The 24,350-nt window shown below is 39.4% G+C and overlaps 1 protein-coding gene across 2 annotated transcripts in view; it reads left to right on the top strand.

The window, feature by feature from the left end:
- The window catches only part of ACBD6 (acyl-CoA binding domain containing 6), a 193,860-nt gene extending 181,197 nt beyond the window's left edge, over positions 1 to 12,663 (top strand). For both annotated transcript variants that reach the window (XM_057507916.1, XM_036905941.2), the window contains exon 8: positions 12,390 to 12,663. In XM_057507916.1, coding sequence (XP_057363899.1) covers positions 12,390 to 12,544 — 155 coding nt within the window. In that variant the 3' untranslated portion in view covers positions 12,545 to 12,663. The remainder of the gene's footprint in view (positions 1 to 12,389) is intronic.
- Positions 12,664 to 24,350: the final 11,687 nt, after the last annotated feature.

Here is a 24,350-nt window from a genome sequence, read left to right as displayed (position 1 = left end):
AGAAATTAAATGCTTTTATTAAAAAAAGATCTCAAATGTTATTAGAAATGTCTCAAACCAATGAACTAAGATTCCACCTTTAGAAAACTTTAGAAAAAGAAGAGCAAATTAAGCCCACATTAAGCATAGGGATAATATAATAAAGATCAGAGCAGAAATCATTGAAATAGAAAACCAAAAATCAATGAGGAAATCAATGGAACCATTGAAAACCCTTAAAAAGGTCAATAAAACTGATAGACTCTAGGCAACCCAATTTTTAAAGAAGAGAGAACAAATTACCAATTTCAGGAATGAAAGGGAGACATCAACACAGATCCTACAGGTATTATGAAGCAAATGAGGGAACATTATGAACAACTTCAAACCAGTAAATTAGATAACTTAGAGGAAATGGACAAATTTCTTAAAAGACACTACCAAAGTTCTCACACAAAAAAATAAGTGACCTAGATAGTCCTCTATCAAAGAGATTGACTTTGTGACTAAAGCTTTCCCACAACAGAATCTGCACAACCTGATTACTTCATGGTGAATTCCACTAAATGTTTAAGGAAGAAACAATACCGATTTTATACACAAACTCTTCCAGCAAATAAAAGAGGAGGGAATACTACCCACCTCATGCCATCACCAGGCATGCCATCCTCCCAGTACCTCCGGGTGTTTATCAACCCAGGGAAAAAGCTCAACCCCATACTTCTGGAATTTTTATGGCCACTTCATCACATAAGCATGATCAATGGTTAATCTCATCTCCAGACTCTCCCTTTCCCAGAGAATAAGGATGGGGCTGAAAGTTCCACACCTCTGATCATGGCTTGGTCTTTCAGTAGTCATTTATCAGCCCCCATCCTGAAGCTATCCAGGCAGGAATGCACCAAAAGTCACCTATTAGAACAAAATTTCCTATCACTCAGGAAATTTCAAGGAATTTTGGAACTGTGTGTCCAGTACCAGGGTCAGAGACCAAGTATTAGAATAAAAGATGCACCTGGTGCTCCTATCACATATATTCTTTCCATTATTTCACACTCTCTCATTATCAACATCCCCCACAGAGTGTCAAATTTGTTACAGTTGATGAACCTACATACCATAGTTTCTTAATCACCATAAAATATAATCACCCAAAGTCTAAAGTTTATATTATGGTTCACTCTTGGCATTATACATTCATGGGCAAATTAAAATAAAATAAAATGAGATGTATCCATCATTATGGTATCATCCAGAGTATTTTCACAGCCCAAAAAATCCTCTGTGTTCTGCCTATTCATCACAACTACCCATCCCAACACCTGGCAACCACTGATCTTTTCACTGTCTCCATAGGTTTACCTTTCCAGAATGTCATATAGTTGAAAACAGAATATGTAGCCTTTTCATATTGGTTTCTTAGTAATAGGCATTTAAGATTCCTGTATGTCCTTTGATGACTTGATAGCTCATTCCTTTTAGTACTAAATAATATTCCACTGTCTGAATTTACCACAATTTATCCATTCACCTGTTGAAGGATATCTTGGTTGCTTTCAAGTTTAGCAATTATGATTAAAGCTGTTATAAATACCCATGTGCATGTTTTTGTGTGGACATAAGTTTTCAGCTCCTTTGAGTAGATGCCAAGGAGCACTATTGTTGGATCATATGGTAAGAGTATGTTTAGTTTTATAAGAAATCACCAACTGTCTGCCAGATGGCTGTACCATTTTACATTCCCACCAGCAATGAGAGTTCTGGTGCTCCACATCTTCACCAGCATTTGGTGTTACCAGTGTTCCAAACTTTGGCCAATCTAACAGATGTGTAATGGTATATCATTGTTTTTTAATGTGTATTTCTCTGATAACATATGATATGGAGCACCTTTTTATATGTTTATTTGCCATCTGTATATCTTCTTTGGTTAAGGTGTCCATTAAGGTCCCTGGCCCATTTTTTAGTTAAGTTGTTTGTTTTCTTATTGCTGAGTTTTAAGAGTTAATTGTGTGTTTTGTACAATAGTCATTTATCAGATGTGTCTTTTGAAACTATTTTCTCCAGGTCTGTGGCTTGTCTTCTTGTTCTCTTAATATTGTCTTTTTCTGAGCAAAAGTTTTTGGTTTTAATGAGTTCCAGTTTATCAGTTATTTCTTTCAGGATCATGCCTTTGGTATTATATCTAAAAAGTCATCTCGACACCCAACCTCACTTAGGTTTTCTCTTATGTTACTGTCTACGAATGTTATAGTTTTGCATTTTACATTTAGGTCTGTAATCCATTTTCAGATAATTTTTGTAAAAGGTGTAAAGCTTTTGTATGTGGGTGTCCGTTTGTTGAAGAGACTATCTTTACTCCATTGTATTGCCTTTGTTCCTTTGTCAAAGATCAGCTGACTTTATTTAAGTTGGTCTATTCCTGGGCTCTCTGTTCAGTTCCACTGATATATTTATCTGTTCTTTTGCCAATACCATACTGTCTTGATTACTGTAGCTTTATAGTAAGTCTTGAAATTAGGTAGTGTTCATCCTCTAACTTTGTTCTTCTTCAATATTGTTTTGGCTCTTCTGCATATTTTGCCTCTTCATATAAACTTTTTACTTTATCAGTATCAACAGGATAACTTGTGTGGGTTTTGGCTGGAAAGAACTGACATCTTGACAATATTCAATCTTCCTATCCATAAACCTGGAATATTCCTTATTTATTCTTTGATTTGATTCGATAGAGTTTTATAGTTTTCCTCATATAGATCTTATACATCTTTTAGATTTATACCTAAGTATTTCATTTTGGGTATACTAATGTAAATAGTATTATGTTTTTAATTTCAAATTCCACTTGTTAATTGCTACAATATAGGAAAGCAACTGACTTTTGTATTTTAATCTCGTATTCTGCAACCTTGTTGTAATTGCTTTATTAGTTCCAGGAGTTGTTTTGTTTTGTTCCTTTTTTTGTTTTTTGGACTTTTCTACATAGACAATCATGTCATCTGTGAACAAAGACAGTTTTATTTCTTCCTCCCTAATCTGTATACCTTTTATTTCATTTTCAAATCTTACTGTATACCTAGAATTTTCAGTACAGTGCCGAAAAGGAGGAGTGAAAGGGGATATCCTTGCTTTGTAGTTGATCTTAGTGGGAAAGCTTTGAGTTTCTCAAAGTTAAGTATGATTTTAGCTTTAGATTTTTTTGTAGATGTTCTTTATTAAATTAAGAAATCTCCCCTGTATTCCTCCTTAGCTGAGTTTTCATCATGAATGGGTATTAGATTTTGTCAGATGCTTTCTCTGCATCTATTAATATGATTGTGTGACTTTTCTTTTTTTGCCTGTTGATATGATTAATTACATTAATTGATTTTTACATGTTGTAACAGCCTTGCTACCCTACCCAAGTAGGGTGAATCCCGCTTGGTCACAGTATATAATTATTTTCATGCATTGTTGAACTCAATTTGCTATTAGTTTGTTGAAGATTTTAAATCTGTGTTCATGAAAGATATTGGTCTATAGTCTTTTTCTTTTAATGTCTTCATCTGATTTTTGTTAGGGTAATGCTGATCTCATAGAATAATCCAGGATATATTCCCTCTGCTTCTACTTTCTGAAAGAAATTGTAGAGATTTGATATAATTTCTTCCTTAAATGTTTGGTAAAATTCACCAGTGAATCCATTTGAGCCTGGTACTTTCTATTTTGAAAAGTTATTAATCATTGATTTAATATCTTTAACAAATAATAGGCCTATTCATATTGTATATTTCTTCTTGTATGAGTCTTGGCAAATTACATCTTTCAAGGAATTGGTCCATCTCATGTAGGTTATCATATTTGTGGGCATAGAATCATTCACAGTATTCCTTTATTATCCTTTTAATGTCTGTTATCACTTAGTGATGTCCTTACTTTCATTTTGGTATTAACAATTTGTGTCCCCTCTATTTCCTCTTAGTTAGCCCGTCTAGAGGCTTATTGATTTTATTAATCTTTTTAAAAAACCAGCTTTTTGTTTTGTTGATTTTCTCTATTGGTTTCCTATTTTCAATTTCACTTCTGCTATATTTCTTAATATTTCTTCTGCTTACTTGCCCTTCAATTTCTAGTTTCCTAAAGTAGAAACCTAAATTATTCATTTTGTATCCTCATTTCTCATATATACAGTTAGTGCTATAAATTATCCTCTAGCCACTGCTTTCAATGCATCCTACAAATTTTGATAAATTATATTTTCATTTTAGTTCAAAATATTTAATTTCTCATGACATCTTCATCTCAGGTTGTTATTAATTACTATAAACTTACCATTAAGTTGCATAAATCAAAACAGTATTATTGGAGTAAGGGTGGTATATAGACAAATGAAACATGATAGATAATCTAGAAATAGACAAAATCACAAATGGTCAATTGACTTTTGACAAAAATGCCAAGATAACCAAATAGAGGAAAGGATAGTCTTTTTAACAAACAGAGCTGGAACAGGTGGACATACACATGCAAAAAAAAAAAGAGTAACCTCAACCCTTTTCTCCTACCCTCCACAAAAATTAACTTGGAATGGGTCAGACAACTATATGGAAGAGATAAAATATAAAGAACTAAAATAAAATATAGAAGAAAATCTTTGTGATCTAGAGGTAGACAAAAATTTCTTAGATAGGACACTAAAAGTACAAACCATAAAAGAAAAAAATAGACAGGACTTCAAAATTTAAAACATTCACTCTTCAAAAGACATTCTTAAGAAAATAAAAACTCACAGATTGGGAGAAAATATTTCTAAAATATATATTTAGAAAGAACTTGTATCTGGAATATATAAAGAATAATTCAAACATATAAGATGACAACCCAGTTTATAAGTGGACAATAGATTTGAACAGATAAATAGCAAAGATAGAGATGTTTATGAATCAGCACATAAATTAAGTCCATAATTAGACACTAGGAAAATGCAAATTTAAAACCACAATGAGAAAACTGACTATGCTCTATATATACTATGTAGTACACCTATATATGTACCTATATGGGTACTGCAGACTGTACTAGCTTGGCTAAAAAGAATTTTAGTGATAATAGCAAGTGCTATAAAGAAAACAAAGCAACTAGAATTCATACTGACCAGTGAGAATGCAAACTTTGGAAGTTTGCTAGTTTCTTATAAATTTAAATATTCATTGTCTTGTGACTCAGCATCCCACTCCTAGATATTTACCCCAAAGACATGAAAACATAAAAGGTCCACACAAAGACATGTATCCAACTGTTCATAAGTTCTTTATTCATAATGAACAAAAACTGGAAGCAACCAAGATGCCTACATATGTTCATACAATGGAATACTACTCTGCAATAAAAATGAAAGACCTACTCATACTTGCAGCAACATGAATGAATCTCAAACACATGCTAAGTGAAAGAAGCCAGACTCAAAAACTATATGCTATATGATTTCCATTTCTGAAGAAGGCAAGGCTTTATAAGGACAGAAATCAGATCAGTAGTTGGCAGGGGCTATGGGTGGCGATAGAAGATTAACTGTAGATAGGCAAAAGGAGACTTTTGGGGGTGATGGAAATGTCTTATATCTCTATTTTAGTGGTAGTTACACAAATAGATATGATTTTTCAGAGTTCATCAAGTTTCTTAAAAGAGCGAATATTACTTCAGTAACCTGGAAAAAGAAAGAAAAAGGACTCCTAAGAAAAAGATGGTGGAGTGAGAAGTGAGGCAGAAACCTCCCCCCAAAACCACATATAACATGCAAATACAACTAATCCTGAAAAGAGAGACCCAAAGACTGCAACAGACTGCCAACATCTGGGAAAAAAAGACCTGACAGAAAAGGGTAAAGTAGCAAAGCCCTGATCTGGTGGGACCCAACACCAACCCCCATCCCAGCCCAAGGCAGGAGGAAGAGAAACAGAGCATGGAGGGAGTAGAAGTCGAGGACTGCTGAACACCCAGCCCTGGAGATCTGCTCCAGGAGCATGAACCCACATTACATGGTGCTCTAGAGATTAGAGGGGTTGGAAAGCAAAGACAGGTGGAATACTTGGAGACACTGAGATTCCAGCCACTTGTGTAGAATAGGAGCCCATGGTGGCCACTCTGGGAAAAGGGAAGATCAGGCACTTTGAGAGACTTCCCAGCAGTGAGAGGGGTGCTAAAGGGGCAAGGATTGCACAGAGTTGGCTGCTCAGGAGAAAGAACAGGTGGACCAAACCATCCTGGCACACTCAGACCAGAGGGTTGGGAACTTTCAGGAGCTTCAGACACACCATCCCCCTGGCTGGCAGTGCAGCACTGAGGCCACCCACTGTGATATGGAGCCTACCACTCATTCCTCCCAGCCAGCCCCAGTTCACAAACCTGCTGCCCCCTCCATCACACAAGGCAAGCCAAAGGGAGGCCCCGCCTATGGCAGCTACAAGGGCATAATGCGGAGGCTCCTCCCTGCACACTCAGCCCACTGGCCTGGCAGTGGGGGCAGGCACTGCAGCCAGGAAGCAGGACAGAGCTCTTTCCTCCCAGCAGGCACCAGTACCATGCCACAACCCCCACCATCGCTCCGGGTGCTGGGCATCTACGAGAATAGAGCTTCTGGGAACTAGAGGGTACTGCCTTCACAATGTTATTATTCCATAGGAATCATTAGAATTATGAAATGGCAAAAGAATTTGTATGAACCAAAATGCCTCAAACACCAGAAAGGGGACTAAGTGAAATGAAAATCACCAATATTCTTGATATAGATTTCAAAATAAATATCATAAACATGTTCACAGAGATACAGAAAAATATTCAAGATCTCAGGGAGGAATTCAAGAAAGAGATAGAAACTTTGAAAAGTATAGTATCTGAAATGAAACATACAATGGAGGGATTTAAAAGCAGATTAGATGAGATAGAGAGATGGTAAAAGAAAGAAAAATCAGAGAACAGGAATACAAAGAAGCTGAGGTACAGAGAGAAAAAAGGATCTCTAGGAATAAAAGAATATTAAGAAAACTGTGCGACCAATCCAAATGGAACAATATTCACATTATACCGGTACAAGAAGAAGAAGAGAGATAAAAGGGATAGAAAGTCTCTTTGAGGACATAATTGCTGAAAAATCCCCCAATCTGGGGAAGGAAGTCTTCTCTCAGACAAGGACAGACTATTAAAAGCAATCAGAGAGAGAAAAAAGATCACCTACAAAGGAAAATCCATCAGACTATCATCAGACTTCTCAGTAGAAACCTTACAGGCCAGAACGGAGTGGCATGATATATGTAATGTAATGAAACAGAAGGGCTTCCAACCAAGAATACTCTACCTGGCAAGATTATCATTTAAATTTGAAGCAGGGATTAAACAATATCCGATAAGCAAAAGTTGAGGGACTTCACCACCACCAAACCATTGCTATAAGATATTTTAAAGAGATTGCTCTAGATGGAAATGCTCCTAAGGCTAAATAGCTATCACCAGAGAAAATAAAACCACAGTAAAGGTAGTAGACCAATTAATTATTAAGCAAATGCAAAATTAAATCAACTACCCACAAAGTCAGTCAAGGGATACACAAAGAGTACAGAATATGACACCGAATATACAAAGAGTGGAGGAGGAAAAAAAAGAAGGGAGAAAAAACTGAAACTTTAGATTGTGTTTGAAATAGCATAATAAGCAAGTTAAGTTAGACTGTTAAATAGTAAAGAAGCTGCCCTTGAACCTTTGGTAACCGTGAATCTAAAGCCTGCAATGGCAATAAGTACATATCTATCAATAATCACCCTAAATGTAAATGAACTGAATGCACCAATCAAAAGACATAGAGTTACAGAATGGATTTAAAAAAAAATCCATCTGCATGCTGCCTACAAGAGAGAGACTCACTTCAAAACCAAAGACATACACAGACTAAAAGTGAAGGGATGGAAAAAGATATTCCATGCAAATAATAGGGAGAAAAGAGCAGGTGTTGAAGTACTTCTTTCAGACAAAATAGACTTCAAAAGAAAGAAAGTAACAAGAGACAAAGAAGGACATTACATAATGATAAAGGGGTCAGTCCAACAACAGGATATAACCATTATAAATATCTATGCAGCCAATATAGGAGCACCTAAATATGTGAAACAAATAGTAACAGAATTAAAGGAGGAAATAGAGTGCAATACATTCATTTTAGGAGACTTCAACACACCACTCACTCCAAAGGACAGATCAACCAGACAGAAAATAAGTAAGGAGATAGAGGCACTGAACAACATGTTAGAAACAATGGACCTAACAGACATCTACAGAACACTCCACCCAAAAGCAGCAGAATACACATTCTTCTCAAGTGCACAAGGAACATTTTCAAGAATAGATCATATACTAGGCCACAAAAAGAGCCCCAATAAATTCAGAAGGATTGAAATTGTACCAACCAGCTTCTCAGACCACAGAGGTATGAAACTAGAAATAAATTTTCCAAAGAAAACAAAAAAACCCACAAACACATGGAGGCTTAACAACATGCTCCTAAATAATCAATGGATCAATAACCAAATAAAAACAGAGATCAAGCAATATATGCAAACAAATGATAACAGTAACTCAACACCGCAAAATCTGCGACACAGCGAAGGCCTTGCTGAGAGGGAAGTATATAGCAATATGAGCTTACCTCAAGAAAGAAGAACAATCCAAAATGAGCAGTCTAAACACAATTAATGAAACTAGATAAAGAAGAATAATAAGGCTCAAAGTCAGTAGAAGGAGGGACATAATATAGATCAGAGCAGAAATAAATTCTGTATTTTTCTAAGTTTCTATCTCTTTCTTGAATTTCTCCCTGAGATCTGGAATATTTTCCTGTAGCTCCATGAGCATGTCTGTGACTTTTATTTTGAAATATTTATCAGGAAGATTGATGATTTCAGTTTCACTGAGCCCTCTTTCTGGCATTTTTTTCTTATAATTTTGTTTGGACCAAATTCTTTTGCCACTCCATTTTTTTAGTGTTTCTTATGGAATAATAACTGTGTAGGCTGCATCCTGTAGTGCCCAGAAGCTCAATTTCCTGTGCTGGAGCTCCAGCTCTTGGTGAACAGTGGATGTATGTCTTTTTTTGCCTCATTTAGTGCCATCAGCTGATTGCACAAGCAGGTAAAATGCTCTCTGGAGCTGCTGAGCACCTGCAGCAATGGCGCCAGTTGCAGGCAAGTGGAACTGGGAGGAAAAAGCTCACCTGGGAATGTTCCTGCCTTCCCAGCTGTAATACCTGCCTCTACTGCCAGGTCCAGTGGGCTGTGGGCACAGGGAGGAGCCTCTGTACTATGCCCCCATAGCTGCCATGGGTGGGGCCACCCTCTGGCAGGCCTGGCATGATGGCAGGGCAGCAGGTGAGCAGGACCAGCGCCTGCCAGGAGGAAGGAGTGGCAGGCTGCCTACCACAGTGGGTGTTGCCAGCCAGGAGGATGGAGCATCTGAAAAAGCTCCTGAGTATTCCCAACCTGCTGGGTTGAGCATGCCAGGAAGGTTTTGTCCACTTGCTCATTCTCCTGAGCAGCAAGTTCTGCATAGTCTTTGCCTCTTTAGCTCCCCTCTCACTGCTGGAAAATTCTTCAAACTGCCCACCTTTCTTTTGTGCCAGTTGTGCATATCTATTCTTCACAAGCAGCTAGAATCTGTGTCTCTCTTAAGTATTCTACCTGTCTTTGCTTTCCAACTCCTGTAATCTCCAGAGCATCCTGTAATGTGGGTCTGTGCTCCCAGAGCAGATCTCCAGGGCTGGGTGTTCAGGAGTTCTGGGCATCTACTCCCTCCCCACTCTGTTTATCTTCCTCCTGCCTGTGGGCTGGGATGGCAGAAGGGCTTGCTTGGGTCCTGCTGGATCACACCTTTGCTTCTTTACCCTTTTCTGTGAAGTCTTCTCTTTTTCCCCAAATGTAGGCAGTCTGTTCTGCAGTTTCAGGCCACTTTTTCAGGATTGGGTTTATTTGCTGTATTTCCATGTTTTATGTGATTTGGGGAGGAGCTTTCTGCCTCACTTCTCATGCTGCCATCTTTTTTCCCCCAATACTGGCTAATTTCAAGCCTCCTAAAGGACTACCAGAGTCTCCTAATTGGTCTACCTACCATAAATTTCTAGGCTTTCCAAGTCACTCTTGATTATCATCCTAACACATAGACCAAATTATGCCACCCCTCCTTATATATGCCCAACTTGTTACAGATTCCAAACCACATAAGTATGGCTTGGTTGGGTTTCAAGGCCCTACGTAGTTTGACTTGACTCCAGCCTCTCTACTTTTGACTCTCTGTAGCTTCTCTGAGCCAGCAAGCATTTCTCAGCATTCCCTGTATGCTCATGCCTGTTAGTGGTGTTTCCTTGCTCTTAAAGGAGGTTGCCTGTTAGTGGTGTTTCCTTGCTCTTAAAGGAGGTAAATGCCTCTCCTCCTCAGCTTGCCTAGAAGTTTACTCTATCCTTCAAAGCTCAGCTCACATTCCACCTATTTGTGGTATTTTTCCTGATCCCTCAACTTCCCCCAAACCTTGCGACCCACCTTTTCAGTTTTGTTTTGTTTTTTTTTGTGTGTGTGTGTGTGTGTGTGTGTGTATATCTCTGCCCCTGGAGTCATTCATTCTCTTGTGTTAGAGTTGCTGATTTACATATTAGTCAACTAGCTGTTTTATAATAAGTTCCCCAGAGCAGGAATTTTATCTTTATCCTCGACAGGTCTGTTAACAGTACATACTCAGTGAAATGGCCATTGAATCAAGCACCTTAACCTTCTTTCTTTCCTTTTTTTTAAGCTTTTGTTGTTGCTGTTGTGTAACATTTCACACTACAAGTGTACATGAAATGTATATTAAGAATGTAAAATGTAGCTTAAAAAAATGCACCCACCACCTAGCTTAATAAATAAAACATTGACCAGTGTGTTTGAAACCCCCTGTGTCCTCATTCAGTCACATGGCCTTCCCTACATCCCCACCCACCCTGAGATTAGCTCTATCCCAAATTTTATATTAATGATTTCCCTTATGCTCCTCCTGCATATTTGACTAGGAACAATTGTGCTTAGTTTTGTCTGTTTTTTTTAATTTTATTTAAACGGAATCATGTATGTATTCTTCTGACTTGCTTTTTTCCTTCAACATTATGTTCTGGAGTTAAATCATATCGCCTGAAGATACAGTTCATTAGTTTTCCATGTGGTATGAGATTTCATCGTAGAAGTAAACAATATTTTTTCACATGTTATCCTCAATAGGCATTCAGGTTGTTTACATTTAGGGTCTCTTCCAAACAGTGCTGCTACATACATTCTTGCAAATAGCTCCTGGATGGAGAACACACGTACAACAGTTTCTAAAGCATATATAATAGAATTTCTGAGTTGGAATGTTTGTATATGTTTATGTTGAACATGTTATCCCAAATTGTAGTCCAATCTGACCACCAGTGTATTCTCTCCACAGACAAGAGGGGGTCTCCCTTGCTCCAGCCCTCCTCAGTGCTGGCATTGTCTAAGTTTTTACTATTCACCCATCTGGTGGGTATGAAGTGGTATCTCCTGGTGTTAATTTTCATTTCCCTGACTATGAGTGTGGTTGCTCATCTTTTCATATGTTTACTGCCATTTATGTTTCATATTGTCTGAAATACCTATTTCTGCCTTTAGCCCAGAGGCCTCAGCACCATCTAATTAATGGATCTTTGTTGCCTCACCAGTCTGTGATGCCAGCATTGTTGTAAATCAGGTTTCCGTATCTGTGCAAAAAGGCTAGCCAGCTCTCTGTCCTAGCCCTTAGGTCCGTTTTTCCATCCCGGGGGCAGTATCAAACCATCTGCACCATAAGTCTCGGGATCTAGAGGTCCTTTTCCCCTTTCTGTGCCTTATATGATTGGGGCCGTTTATTAGGTTCAAAAAAAGAAGGTTCTGTAGAGGGATGATCTGATTACTATACTGGCTTTTTTACTCATTTACAAAGTTTAAAGTTTAGTTATCCACTTACCCCCTCTTCCAAGGCAAAACAAAATCTTTCTTTGACATTTATGATACTACAAACCTTTCATTATTCTGATCCAAGTAAGATAGATACTCAAACACTATTTTTGTTCTTTCCCTTCTTCCCATCCTTAAGAATCAAGTCCAAAAGCTTCATAATTTTAAAAAATGTATTTGTTTACTCCTACACAACAGAATACATAAATGTGATTTTCCTAACACTAAAAATCCATTGTTCTAATGGCAGAGTTCTCATTACAAGGCCTGATCAACCACCAGCCATCATAAGGTTTCTCGTTGTTCAGGGCGCCTTATTGCTCAGCACCGGCCTTTCCTGCTGAAGTACAGTGGTTTCTCTTTGTCTCATGGTAACCTTGTTTTCATATTTGTCCATCTTCCTGTCAGCTGCAACCTGTGAGTTTTTGGACATTGTAGAGCTGCTGCTCCAGTCCGGCGCTGACCCCACTCTCCGAGACCAGGATGGCTGCCTGCCGGAAGAGGTGACAGGCTGCAAAGCAGTTTCCCTGGTGTTGCAGCAGCACATGGCGGGCAAGGCTTAACCGAAAGACTGGACAGACAGCCTGTACCAACATAGGGCTTCAGTGGCAGAGAGAACCACAAAAATTCTCTCACCACCCATTTTTGGTATGCACTGGCTAATAAAATCAGTTCTGAGGAACTGGCATTTTGAAGTCTCAGCAGTTCATTCTACGTGCGTACATTCCAGCAAGTATAGTTTTGGTGATGAACATGTACTGTACATAATCCAGTCCAACTCTGCTGGGTGTGCTCTGACATTTATCACTGTTCTGGAGGGTGAGGAGAGGGGGAGACACGCTGTGTTTCACAGTATTACACATGGCTGCTCTTTCTTAAAAAATACAGAAGCAAAATAGGACCAATGATACATTGACAATTAGGGAAAGTTTCATGAAATCCAAGTATGGTGGAGATCAAATGATCTTGTGGCATTTTGTGTAGCAGGTCTGAAGGTAACTAAGATGTATATTCTTTTTGGCAGACAAAATCAGGAAAGTAGGTAAGAAGAGACATTTTAAGAAAAACAAAGCAAAAGAAAGGGCAGAATTTTGTCACATAAGGGGTAGAAAAGTCAGAGGAATGACTGAAAACCTCAAAACCGTGGGCACTTTAGAATGGAGTGACTTCATGCAAGGATTGAAACACAGGTTCTAAAGGACTGATTAGGTCCAGATTCCTTAAACTCATCTTTGCAAGACAGAGGAATTTCCCTTAGGGCGCCTTTAATTGCCTATTAATGTCCCTGTTGATTCGGTAGCAGTCTATGAAAATGAGCTCAGGCCTGAGCTGTTAGGCCTGTTTGAGTCTAATGTGAAATGACCATAATGCCCCAATACCTAGGTGTGATTGAAGTTATTTCTGGATACCCAGAGAATTTCTATTTTTTATATAAATCATAGGTATGCCACACTTTTAATCTGAAGGATAGGTAACTATGTCACTGTTGAAACTGACACCCTGTATTTTCCCCTTTAAGCCTCAAGAACTCCATCTGGAGTATTCCTTGACATCCCTTGTTATATAAGGAAAGTAAATAGTTGTCACGAGAAAAGAATTTGAAGTAAGAAACAAGTTGATATGCAAAGATGACTATTTAAAAGAGGATTTTTCTAATGTGCCACTATTAGCATAACAAGTAATAAACTCAATAGTAGACAAGATTTTCATTAGCTTGAGCTAACCTGTCCTAGAAGGAGCCCCTTCAGAGTGGAAAAGAGGCATAGTAATGTGCTTATTTTGTGATTTTTTTTTCCTAACCTAACTTACTGTTTTCTGAGATGTAAACCAGAACCATTCACCAAGACAATACATTTTTTAAATGACTTCTTAATTATCTGTGGAAGTGATATATATGTCCCTACATAGCAAAATATTACTGTAAATCTAGTAGAGCTTTCTATTCATTATCTGTTCTTTTCCCACAATCCCAGCTATATTGCAGCCTACTGTTAAGCTAAATTCTGTCATGCTCCACATTAATTGAATGTGCTTTAAGACACATTATTCATTAGTTACAGTAAAGTGACCAAGATTTTGCATGCAGCTTTTAATTGATAGTATTTTGCACATTTTTAGGACATTAGGAAATCAAAAATTGTTAATTCGTTTCAGATTTACAAGGTAGTTATCTAAGCAAGAAGCTGTCAAGTAACTCCTTTTTTCATCTCAATTCGACCTTGATATTTTTTATACAAATTTTTTATAACCTGTTTTGCTACATCTAAATTATGTATAGTTGTGAAGCAAAAAACATAACTTGTTTATTAATTTATATTAAAGGTTTCAAGTTTACTTGAAAGCAGTCACTGAAAACAGTCATCAACAATATTTTCAAGTGCATTCTAAAATCGGTTTCCAAAATCCTTATTCTTTTGTCGTCAGTATCTGAGTTTTCAGAAACCTTACTATATCATACAACAATCTATATATGAATCATCTTTCTGTGCTTCAAGGGGAAGATTTCATCCATAAATGGCAGAGAAAAGGGCCAGAACTCAAGGCTGGTTTAAGCTGGTCTGTCTCAAGAGCTGTGGGAGAGTTTCTGGTTCACTTTTAAAGATTTATTTTTCCTTCCACTTAAATTATTGAATTATTACATTGTGCATCACTCTTCTGCTACATTATGAGTTCCATTGCCCAAAGCGGCAGGTGTTCACACCAACCAAACAACACAAATTTACTTAAGCTGAAAGTCAGCCAACCTCCCCCAGATACAGGTGAGGCATGTTTTCATAAAATTCAGCAGGATAGAACTAGGACATACTTTTAGTGTAAGTTTAGTTCTATCTATAATTTTTTTTCCTGGACTGATTAGTAATGTTGAACTGATTAACATTTTGAAATAACATACATGAAAACTTTCTGAAGGTTCATTTCTGGTCATGATTCAACAAGAACTTCAAAATGATTGTTCAGCTGTCTTTTTAATATTTTCTAGGATTAGAATTCAGTTTACCTCATCCTTGGTTCAAACTCTCTGATTTGTTATTTTTAGTATACATGAGTGTTTTTAAAATTGTGTCACTACCGTGTTCTCAAACTGCAAACGAGTTGGGCTGGAGGAGTTGTAAAATGGATAACTAAAAACATTTGTCAGAGTTATGAGTAGTTACTTTTTGCCACTTCATCACTTGCATTTTCTAGACTCTCTGTATTGTCTTCCTACTCTTGCCTCATTCCCAATTCCACGTTTATTTTATTGTCTTGTGCTCAGGCCACCTCTCTAGATGTGTCTACATATAAAAACATACCTAGTCCCATTTTCCTATATCCTTAAAAAGGCAAAAACAGGAAATTTATTGTTTTTTCTTCTTTTTCTTTCCTGGAGATACTGAGATATTATGATCATAACAACACTAATAACTCTATTTAATATTCATGACTGTCATTCAGTTTTCCCTCCACCAGCTGATCTAAGAGGCCCTGATTGCTTTTACACACTAGTTCAAAATGAGGAATAAAGAGAGAATCATGTAAATAAACACTAAAGAGGAGGCAAAGAACAGTATCTGAATCACTGTTAGCTTCAGACTCTTGCTTGAGTGTTATTAACTCTTGGGCAGTTTCACAGCACTTTGAAAAACTATGAACCTCTTCCCCTAGAAGTGTGCTGCATGGAATTTTGAGGAGTTCACAGATATCTGGAAACCCGTCTATGGACACCAAAGGGGTCTGTAGAGCCCTTTTTTGGCTAGTTACAGTATTTCCCAAATGAGAAGTCTCTCATTGATTGACCCAGTTTTCATTGTTTTAAGTGCTCCTACCAGATGATATATGGAGTAGTGCCATGACTATTTGAAAGAATGGGAGAAGTGCCTTTCTTTAAATAATTGGCCAAGATTTCAATGATATACAGAGACTACAGTTTTATCACTGATCACCACTGCATTAGGAAATTTTTGAAGAGGCATTGGCCATAGAGTTGTATCCTGACCTATTTGACCTCTGATTCTGCTGCAGGGCAGAAATGAGCCCATGTATTCAATTGAGTGTGACTACTGATGCACCTTTTTTTATGTGTTTAGCTTCTTCACTTTTTAGAATGCTTTCATGGGCGTTATTTATCATCCCTCCACAGAAACCCTCTAAAGTTGGTACTGAGAGTGTTATTAAGGTCACTTAAACAGGGATGAATCTGAAACACAAACAGGTTACTTAAATTGCCCAAGGTCACAGAGGCAGGATAGAACCACAATTAGGACCAGTCTGCTGCATCTCAGTCCTTTCGACTAGACTGTAAAACTCATGTGAAGTTTTAAAGCTCTTCCTCTCTTCAGTTCACCAATATTTTTGATAGCCTACTAAATGACAGATACTGTTCTGGGCCACTGTCATTCCCTTTTCCCATTATCATGGATTATATGTAAGAATTACATAGATGATGTTATCTCAAGATATTGCAAAAGTCTCACAGAAATTCAGAAATTACCAATCAAAAACTAAATTTCTTAAACCTACTCTGCCTCTAGTAAAGATGTACAAAGTCCGCCAACTAGCCACGTATTGATCCCTTAATGCTTGTCAAGTAGAGGGCTAACCAAAGTATACTATCTGGAGCTATACTTCTTGTATCTTTTTTTAGTGTTTCAGCATTTTCCAACTGAAAGGTTGCCAGTGAGCCCTTCTATTAAATAGGTATTTGTTAGCTTCCTGCCAGGTTTAACTGCTTGGCCATGGGTCATTATTCCATGTACAGCACCGCATCTCTAAGGATCAGTGACAAGGTGTGTGACAGTGGCAGAGCTCAGGTTGGATTGCAGAAGGGGTTAGTACCCAGGCTAATATATGTTTCAGTTGAACGTGGAGACTTTTAAATATTTATTTAATTGTTGAAACATGAAGGCTTTCATCAGACTTAAAGCACCTGAAAGATCCACTTCGTAAATAAATGTTTATCACAGAATAGGTATGTAACCCACTGGTCACAATTTGGCAGTGAAAAGAATTGAGTTTAAATATTTATCAGTGAATTTCAAATCCCAATTACTAGGTGTTTTGGGTCAAATGTTTTAATAGTAGTCATAGTACTATATTTGATCAGTTCTAAGGCACATGTTTTTTCATATTTTACTGTGACCAAAATTGGATGTTTTTTACAATCAGTGGCATGTCACAGTTGAATTGGCAGCATTTTTTTCTTAGTGATACACAAACTACCATATCTTATAATGAATACATTTCAACAATGTAAGACAGTAATTACATCTTACTTTTGTGCAGGACTTTGTACACAAGCATCGTAATTGAGCCTCAGAATAATTGTAAAAGTGAAAATACTTGCTATTTTCTCTTTTGCAAATGAAGACTTGAAACATACAACTACTGGGGAAATTGTCCAAGGTCATGTAAATAGGAACAGTTAAATGTCCATTTTTATGTAGGCTTTATTATAAATAAAGTACCTCTATATAAGTGACCTTATTTTTTGAGAATCAGTGTGACTATCCAAGCCTCGTGATACCAAATCCGAAACTTTTCCCTGCGCCATGCTATCAGGATAAGCTAAAGCAAAACAAAAGCAGCCACACTTGGAGGTCCATTATCAAGCCTCTTCGTGCATTTTACATGTACACATTGGACTTTTCTCCTTACAACATAAAAAGTCTTCATTGCAACCCTTTGTAATCATGTGATTTGAAAAATTGTTATAATTACTGGAGCATTGCCTTGAGCATCTTATCTTTAGTTATTTTAGTAGCCATTTGCAGTTCCTCAGAAAGATTTTGGGTCAAATTGTAGTGATTATCAGACTGAAGAAAAATATGTTTCCTTTTTTTACTTATCACCTAACATTATGCAGCAAGTATGATCAATGTTTCAAATATGCATTAATTGTCATTACACTGAAGGATTGAACAGGAAAAGCTATTTAACCTCATCTTTATTCACTTATCCATGAAATATTCTTGTCATGCACCTCCTTGGAAAGCAGAATTTAATAGCTTGATCTTTGTACAGATCACCATAGTTATTGGGAGTTCAAGGTTTTTTATTTCTTAGTATTTTTATTTTTGTATATAAATTCTTCAAAAATTTCTTCCCTGGGTTTTATTATCTCACTCTTCTTGATGCAATAATAAAATAAGAGTCATTGTTTTACATTTTTTACTCTCTTTTCTTTTGGGATTCATGTACCGGAGTCCCTTCTGAGGACAGTATTCCTTCCTCCAACAGTAGAAAGCCTCCCAGCCCTAAAACCCAGCTGAGGATGTTCACAAGGTGTATGCTAGTTTATACTCAGGACAGAATCTTCCTTGCTGATATTCTCCCAACATGTCTTCAAAGGCATGTACACGAGCTCACAAGAGAACACTGAGGTTACAGACCAGCCAAGAAACATCTGAGGGCTGCTCCCGGAACACGCGTGCACCCCATGGTGGGACTCTAGGCCCTCAGTGCGCATTTCTCTTCAAGGTGGGAAATGACCGTTTGAACCTAAAGCTACTGACTGTCATGGCTGAACCTGAGGGCCTCTGGGGCAGCAAGGAATAGACCCGTGCCTTCCAGCAGGCTGCCCTAGGCAGCAGTAACAAATTCATCAGCCCCACTGCAGCCAGGATTTATTTTTCCTCTGACTTGTGTAGCAATCCTGGTTTCCATTTTAATATTTAGAAGGTAAGTTCAGTTGATGGACACTTTGTGTAATAAAAAGCTCTCTTAAAGTACGTGTACACGTACACAGGATGAAAAGTGGCACCGCCAGTGCCCGTGGCTTTCATGGAGTACATTTGTAGAGCCCAAAGCTTAGTCCTGGATATGTTTATAGCACTTTAGCTCTGTTTGTGAATTTGGAACTCTTCCAAAAAAGAAGAGAAAGACATATATTATTGTTTATAATCTGCTTTATTCTGCCAAACCTTGACTGAACAGACTTGTGGATTGCTGTTTAAATCCCTCAGTGCCTTTAACTACTGATACAGAAAGTGGTTAATGCGCATTCTAAACGAAGCTTGGCATCCACTCCAGGAAATCACTTTAATTGAGAAGCATTAAATGTTAAAATGATTCTAAAAAAAAATAATAAAGCCAGCACACATATTGAGCACAAAAGACCCAGCCCACGAGTAATACAGGTTCTTGGTTACCATATCCCTCTGGCCTGGGTGACCTTTAAGCCCTGCAGTTGACAGGTGTTGAAAAAGTGACTTTCCATTCCCTAGGTCACTGTCTGCAGGCAGCTGCCCCTCAGCTGGCCAGTGAGCAGGCAGTCTTCAAGGGCTCCACTCTAGAGGAGGGGGGAGCTGTCAACTTTAAAGATGTTTGCTTTTCTGGAATAAGAAACTAGTCCCAGGTGACTAACATATGAGATTTAACCCCAAAGTCATAGCGGTGCTGAAGCCATCTGTTGAAACCTATTTACCATTTTAAAAACTGCTTATTTCCAACTGCAAGTGTGTGCCAAGGCCACTCTTTTGGATCTGTATTGTACCTTTCAGAAAGTCATTCTCAGCCCTTCCAAAATCCCAAAACCCCTCCCAACCAACAGGAGATCCTGAAGCAGGATTGGCAAGCTATTAAATAAGAGAAAGATAAATCTTTAAAAGCGAACCAGAAACTCTCCCACAGCTCTTGAGACAGACCAGCTTACAGCAGCCTTGAGTTCTGGCCAGTTCAGTGGTCTGGACAACCCAAAGTAGGAACAAGTCGCGGGGAAACCTTTTTCTCTTAGGAGCCACATCGACGGGAAGGGAGAACGGGCATCCTATTAAGGATACCCTGTGACTCGTTCATTTGATTACGTGAGAACATACCAGGGAATGACACCTAAATTCTGTTTATGTGTTTAATGATAGGAGATGGCTAATGGAAAAATCACCACGGGAAAGGAAAGGATTCTCTAATGAAAAATCCAGAAATCTGGAAATCCTAATGAAAAAAATGAAAGAAAGTGAAAAAGTCCTAAGGAGACAAGTGTTGCATGCAAAAGCCCTCACCTGCTTGCTCTGAAAGGGTGTGACTTGCTCTCCTGGGCAGGAGCTCATCATTTAGAAGACCTTTATTTAATATTTTGGATGGGTTGTTTTCATCACTTCTTTTACAAGTATAAAAAATGGCCCTCTTCCCAGTGACTCATCACCATTTTATAAGCACTGGGTTATTCTCCCTCCTGACTCAGTATTCCCCCCAGCAGCACTGACCGCTGTTTACGTCCGGAGGCACCCCCACCCACACAGGCACCCCCACGGAGCTCCACCACCCCCCATGCCGCTCACTGCACAGGGCAGAGGCCGCTGTGAGGAGAGGCACAGGGGCTCCGAATGATAAACTGAAATGGCATTCTGCTCAGGAGGTATGGCAAAGGGATGCAACAGTTTCCCTCTCAGACTGTAAAGGGCAATTTTAAAACTATGTCTCAGATACCAAATCTAAGGAAATCCATTCAGACCCATTGAGGAGCACCTCTCATGGTTTTCCTTCTAGTTCGGCTTAAAATGCACAGCACACTGATGTGCCCTTGATCTCTTTTTCTCCGGTTCTGCTTTTAGCTGAGTAGAATCCCGGGCTCAGGGAGAAAGGATCACGAAGCAGTGGAAACACTAACTGATGAGCCTTCGATTGTTCTGAGTCTGTGTCTTATTTCATTCTTCCTAGCCATTGATTTCTTTCCTTTATTTTTCTTTAAGCAGCTGTCCTTTTGTAAAGCTTCAGTCAGAAAGAGAATCACACTGTTAGGAGCTGGTCCCTAATGTCCAAGCTCCCCAAAAAGACCAGATCTCTCCTTCCTTTGTGAACTGAGAACACATTTTATAATTCCACAAAGTTACCAGGTTACATTGTGTCCCCTAGAGCACAAAGTGGAAATGGCCCAGGGGATTGTCAGCCTGAGAGCCTCCCAACAGCTGCTAGGGTAGGAAAGCAAAGACTCAGTGCAGACAGGCTGGTGATGAGGCGCTTGAGCGAATGGAGGACCGGCGGCACGTGCGTTGTGCATACATTGGCAGAATGCTCAGGCCCGTTGTTAGGGCCTCAGGAGTACCCAGATGAGTAATTAAATTTAGAAGCCAGCAGAGCCCTTCCGAGCCACTTTGTGAATTTCCCCAACAACCTCCTGAGGGACTGGGCTAGTGACTGGTGTACCCTATATCCCCTACCAACACCCCCTCCCCATGATACTCTCATCTTCACCCTTCCTTGGAACATAATCCAATAAGGTCTGCCTTCCTCAGCTCACTGAAGTGCTCACCACAGGAGGTGATTTAGCACAGGCCCGTAAATCCCTCTCCTGATAGCAGAGAGCTGGGTCGCCACTAACTCTCGCTGGACATCCTGCCTGGGAGGTAGTATCTTTCCTGTTTAACCGAGTAGACAGTGGGGCACACAGTGGGTCTAGGACTTAGGGAAAGTCAGCAGCATAAGACTGAAAACTCAAAAGCCCAGAGCCCAGCCTCCTACCTTGTACCTAAGCAGGCCATTCCTATGGGTAGTAAGTACTACACACAGAGTGTGAAGCAGAGAAGTCGGCGCCACCGCTGTCTAAGGAGTCTCGAAATACTTCACCGGTGCTCCAGGGGAACAAGTAGCTAAGCAGGGGATGAATGAGTTTCCCCTGTCCGTTCCCCTTTGCTGGACTCTCAGCACTATCCAATACGCTCTCTGCTATGAGAGAAATCTTTAGATCTGTGTGTCCAAATCCAGGAGCCACTGGCTACTACATGTAGCTATTGAGCACTAGAAATATGGCCCATGTGAGGAACTACTCTTTATTTAATATAAATCAATTTAAATTTAAATAGCCACATGAGGCTAGTAGCTACTACATTGGTCAGTTCCTCTCTGTTTGGATCTTCTCCTCATCCAGACAAAGCTAATCACTAATGGAAAATTCACTCTCTAGTTTTCCCTAGGTGGAACTCCAGCTCTAAAGAAATGCTATGACTTTAATTTTTTTTTTTTTTGATAAAAGAACCTCTGTTGCTCTTTCCATTCCAGCTAAACTTCAGATCCTGCACACTGGTAAAGTCTCCTGCAGAGAAAGAACCTGAGCAGAGACTTTCCTAGAAAAGCTTGTCCAGGATCCCTGATAACCCTGATGAGGGGTTTCTGTCCTGTGCACCTCTCACCCGGATATAGACATCTGCACGTACTTGGGAGATGTGTGTAATGTGTAAAAGGGAGAAAATGTGTGTGTAGGGCTTCAAAAAGGCAATAGGACAAACAGCAGCTCAAAATTATGTGGTCAGTGGGTTTTCTCTGCCATTCCCCAAGTCTAGGAGTGAAGGATTGGACCCCAGAAAATCACTATTAGGAAAATCAGAGCGCTTCCTCTTCTCCGCCCTTTATTGAGCAGTCCCAGTGCCGTGTAAGTAGCTCCAGCATTCAGCGTTGCATTTGGGGTTTCTTTCTGCTGATGAAAGGATCCCATGTCAGCTTAGCTTCTTACCTTATTTATGTCAAGAGAAAAAAAGTTCCAGAGAACCAAATGAAAAGCAAGACACATCAACTTCTAAAGAATTTCCATATTTATTTGACATAGCTTTACCATACACATCTCATGCCAACACACAGGAGGCATTCACAAACACACACACCAGCGTCTGTGTTCCAAAGTCACATGGCAATAAATAAGGATGGGTGGGTCCTTTTTTTTCTTTTTCCTTTTTCCCAGGAAATGAGACCTCATTTCTTTTTCACTATACAAAATTTACACTGTGAAGGATGAGGGCAGCGGTCCAGAGCTTAGGGGAGCGGGGGCTTTGAGGTCTGAATGCAAGTTCAGAGCAGCTTCTGGGATCCTGCAGTCCTGAACTGCGTGTTTGGCTGAACACAGTCCTCAGGTGGGGAAGTACAAATGATTCTTGTCTCTAGGTGCACAGCAGATGAGAGTGGGGGTGTCCTTCTCTGCCACCTGTGCTCTGCCTCCTTAAGCAAAGGAATGCGTGGCGCACCCCCAAACCTACGCTGTCTCCTCACCAGAGCTAGCAGCATGAAACTGTGCTTTCATGTGGTCCTACCGAGCAGTGTGTGGGTGGGATGACTTTGCTGCACTCTCTCTCCTTGGCTTCAGTCACCATGTTAGAGCAGTTGGAGCAACTACTGCAAAAAGGGCCAATCAACCAATCCAAGAAAGAGAGAGCCAGTGATGTGCTTTTTATGTAGCTTTCAGCGTGCCCAGAGCCCTTCAGCAGCAGGCAATAAAACAAAACTCATTTCCGCTTAATTGAATTTTTGTTCATCTTACGGTTTCCAATTTTTAAAGTGCAATGTTTAAAAATGAGCCTCCCCAGTCCTCCCAGACCCTGCAGACTGCGGAGGTATGGTCATTATTTCCATGGTTATAACCAGGTTGTCAGTAGGGGCATGTGAGAGGGGCTGTGTGCCAGGCAGCTCACCACCACGCTGCACAGAGCTTTTGCTAAGCTGAAGCCTTAAAGCCCCCTGCAAGGAGGCAGTTATTTCAGAATAATCACCTTGAGCTTCAGAGATGTTCGTATCTTTTGTTCTACAGATTTCTCATACTTCTTGCAAAGTGAATTTACTTATGAAGATCTAATGACCCCCAATGATCTTATTCGATTTCATGTTCTACAGTGTTCAGAAAAAAAAAAAACTTTTAAAGACACTGCCAAATGCTTTTCTTATGCTTACTTTTGTTCTCTTTCCCTGATGTCTCACTATGCTAGTTTGCAAGAATAATGTTGTCAGTACAGTAGTGAACTTCCACTTTACATTATACTCATAGCTATCAGGTGGGGCAAGAAAGAGATGGCGGGGCAGAGGACTGGGCCTCGGGCCGCACAGGCAGTCCCTGAAAGGGACACGAGGCTCCTCAACAGTGCCGTTTTCCGGGGGTCCAGCTTAGCCCTTGGGTTTGGTGTTTTCTCTGTGGTTTTATTGCTTTTCAGCACATGTAGATTCTTCCACAGTCCCTCAGGTCCCATTTTTGCTTCTATCAGTTACCACTGGAAACTTGGGTTTTTTTTGCCGTTTGTTATTTGCTCCTGGATTCAGAAACTGCCTACCCCACGGTCTGTCAGCCAGGCACTGCAGATAATGGTTGCTAATTAATTGCTTTCTTAGAGCCAAAGGCAGGCCCAGATACTGTAAATGCCTCTAAACTGTCTCATTTCATTTTTAAAATTCATATCATTTTTGTAAGGGAGAAAACAGCTCCATGTAGCCCCTTATATCTCAGGGATAGACTCCTGGACAGTAGAGGAGTGCCTGCAAGAGAATCTCAGGGTAATGTTCTATTTGTCTCCATCTCTGAGCCACAGAAGAGCTGAGAACTATCTTGGCTTTCAGGGGCTCATTGGTGATGCTGGCCCATCCATATGCTAACCCCACCTGCCAGGAGAGCCACCTAAAACCTGAGGCCTATTAAGGCTG

Source organism: Manis pentadactyla, chromosome 9, assembly GCF_030020395.1.
Source record: "Manis pentadactyla isolate mManPen7 chromosome 9, mManPen7.hap1, whole genome shotgun sequence".
NCBI lineage: Eukaryota > Metazoa > Chordata > Mammalia > Pholidota > Manidae > Manis > Manis pentadactyla.
The sequence above is the reverse complement of the archived record's forward strand: the minus strand, read 5'-3'. Positions and strand labels throughout refer to the sequence as shown.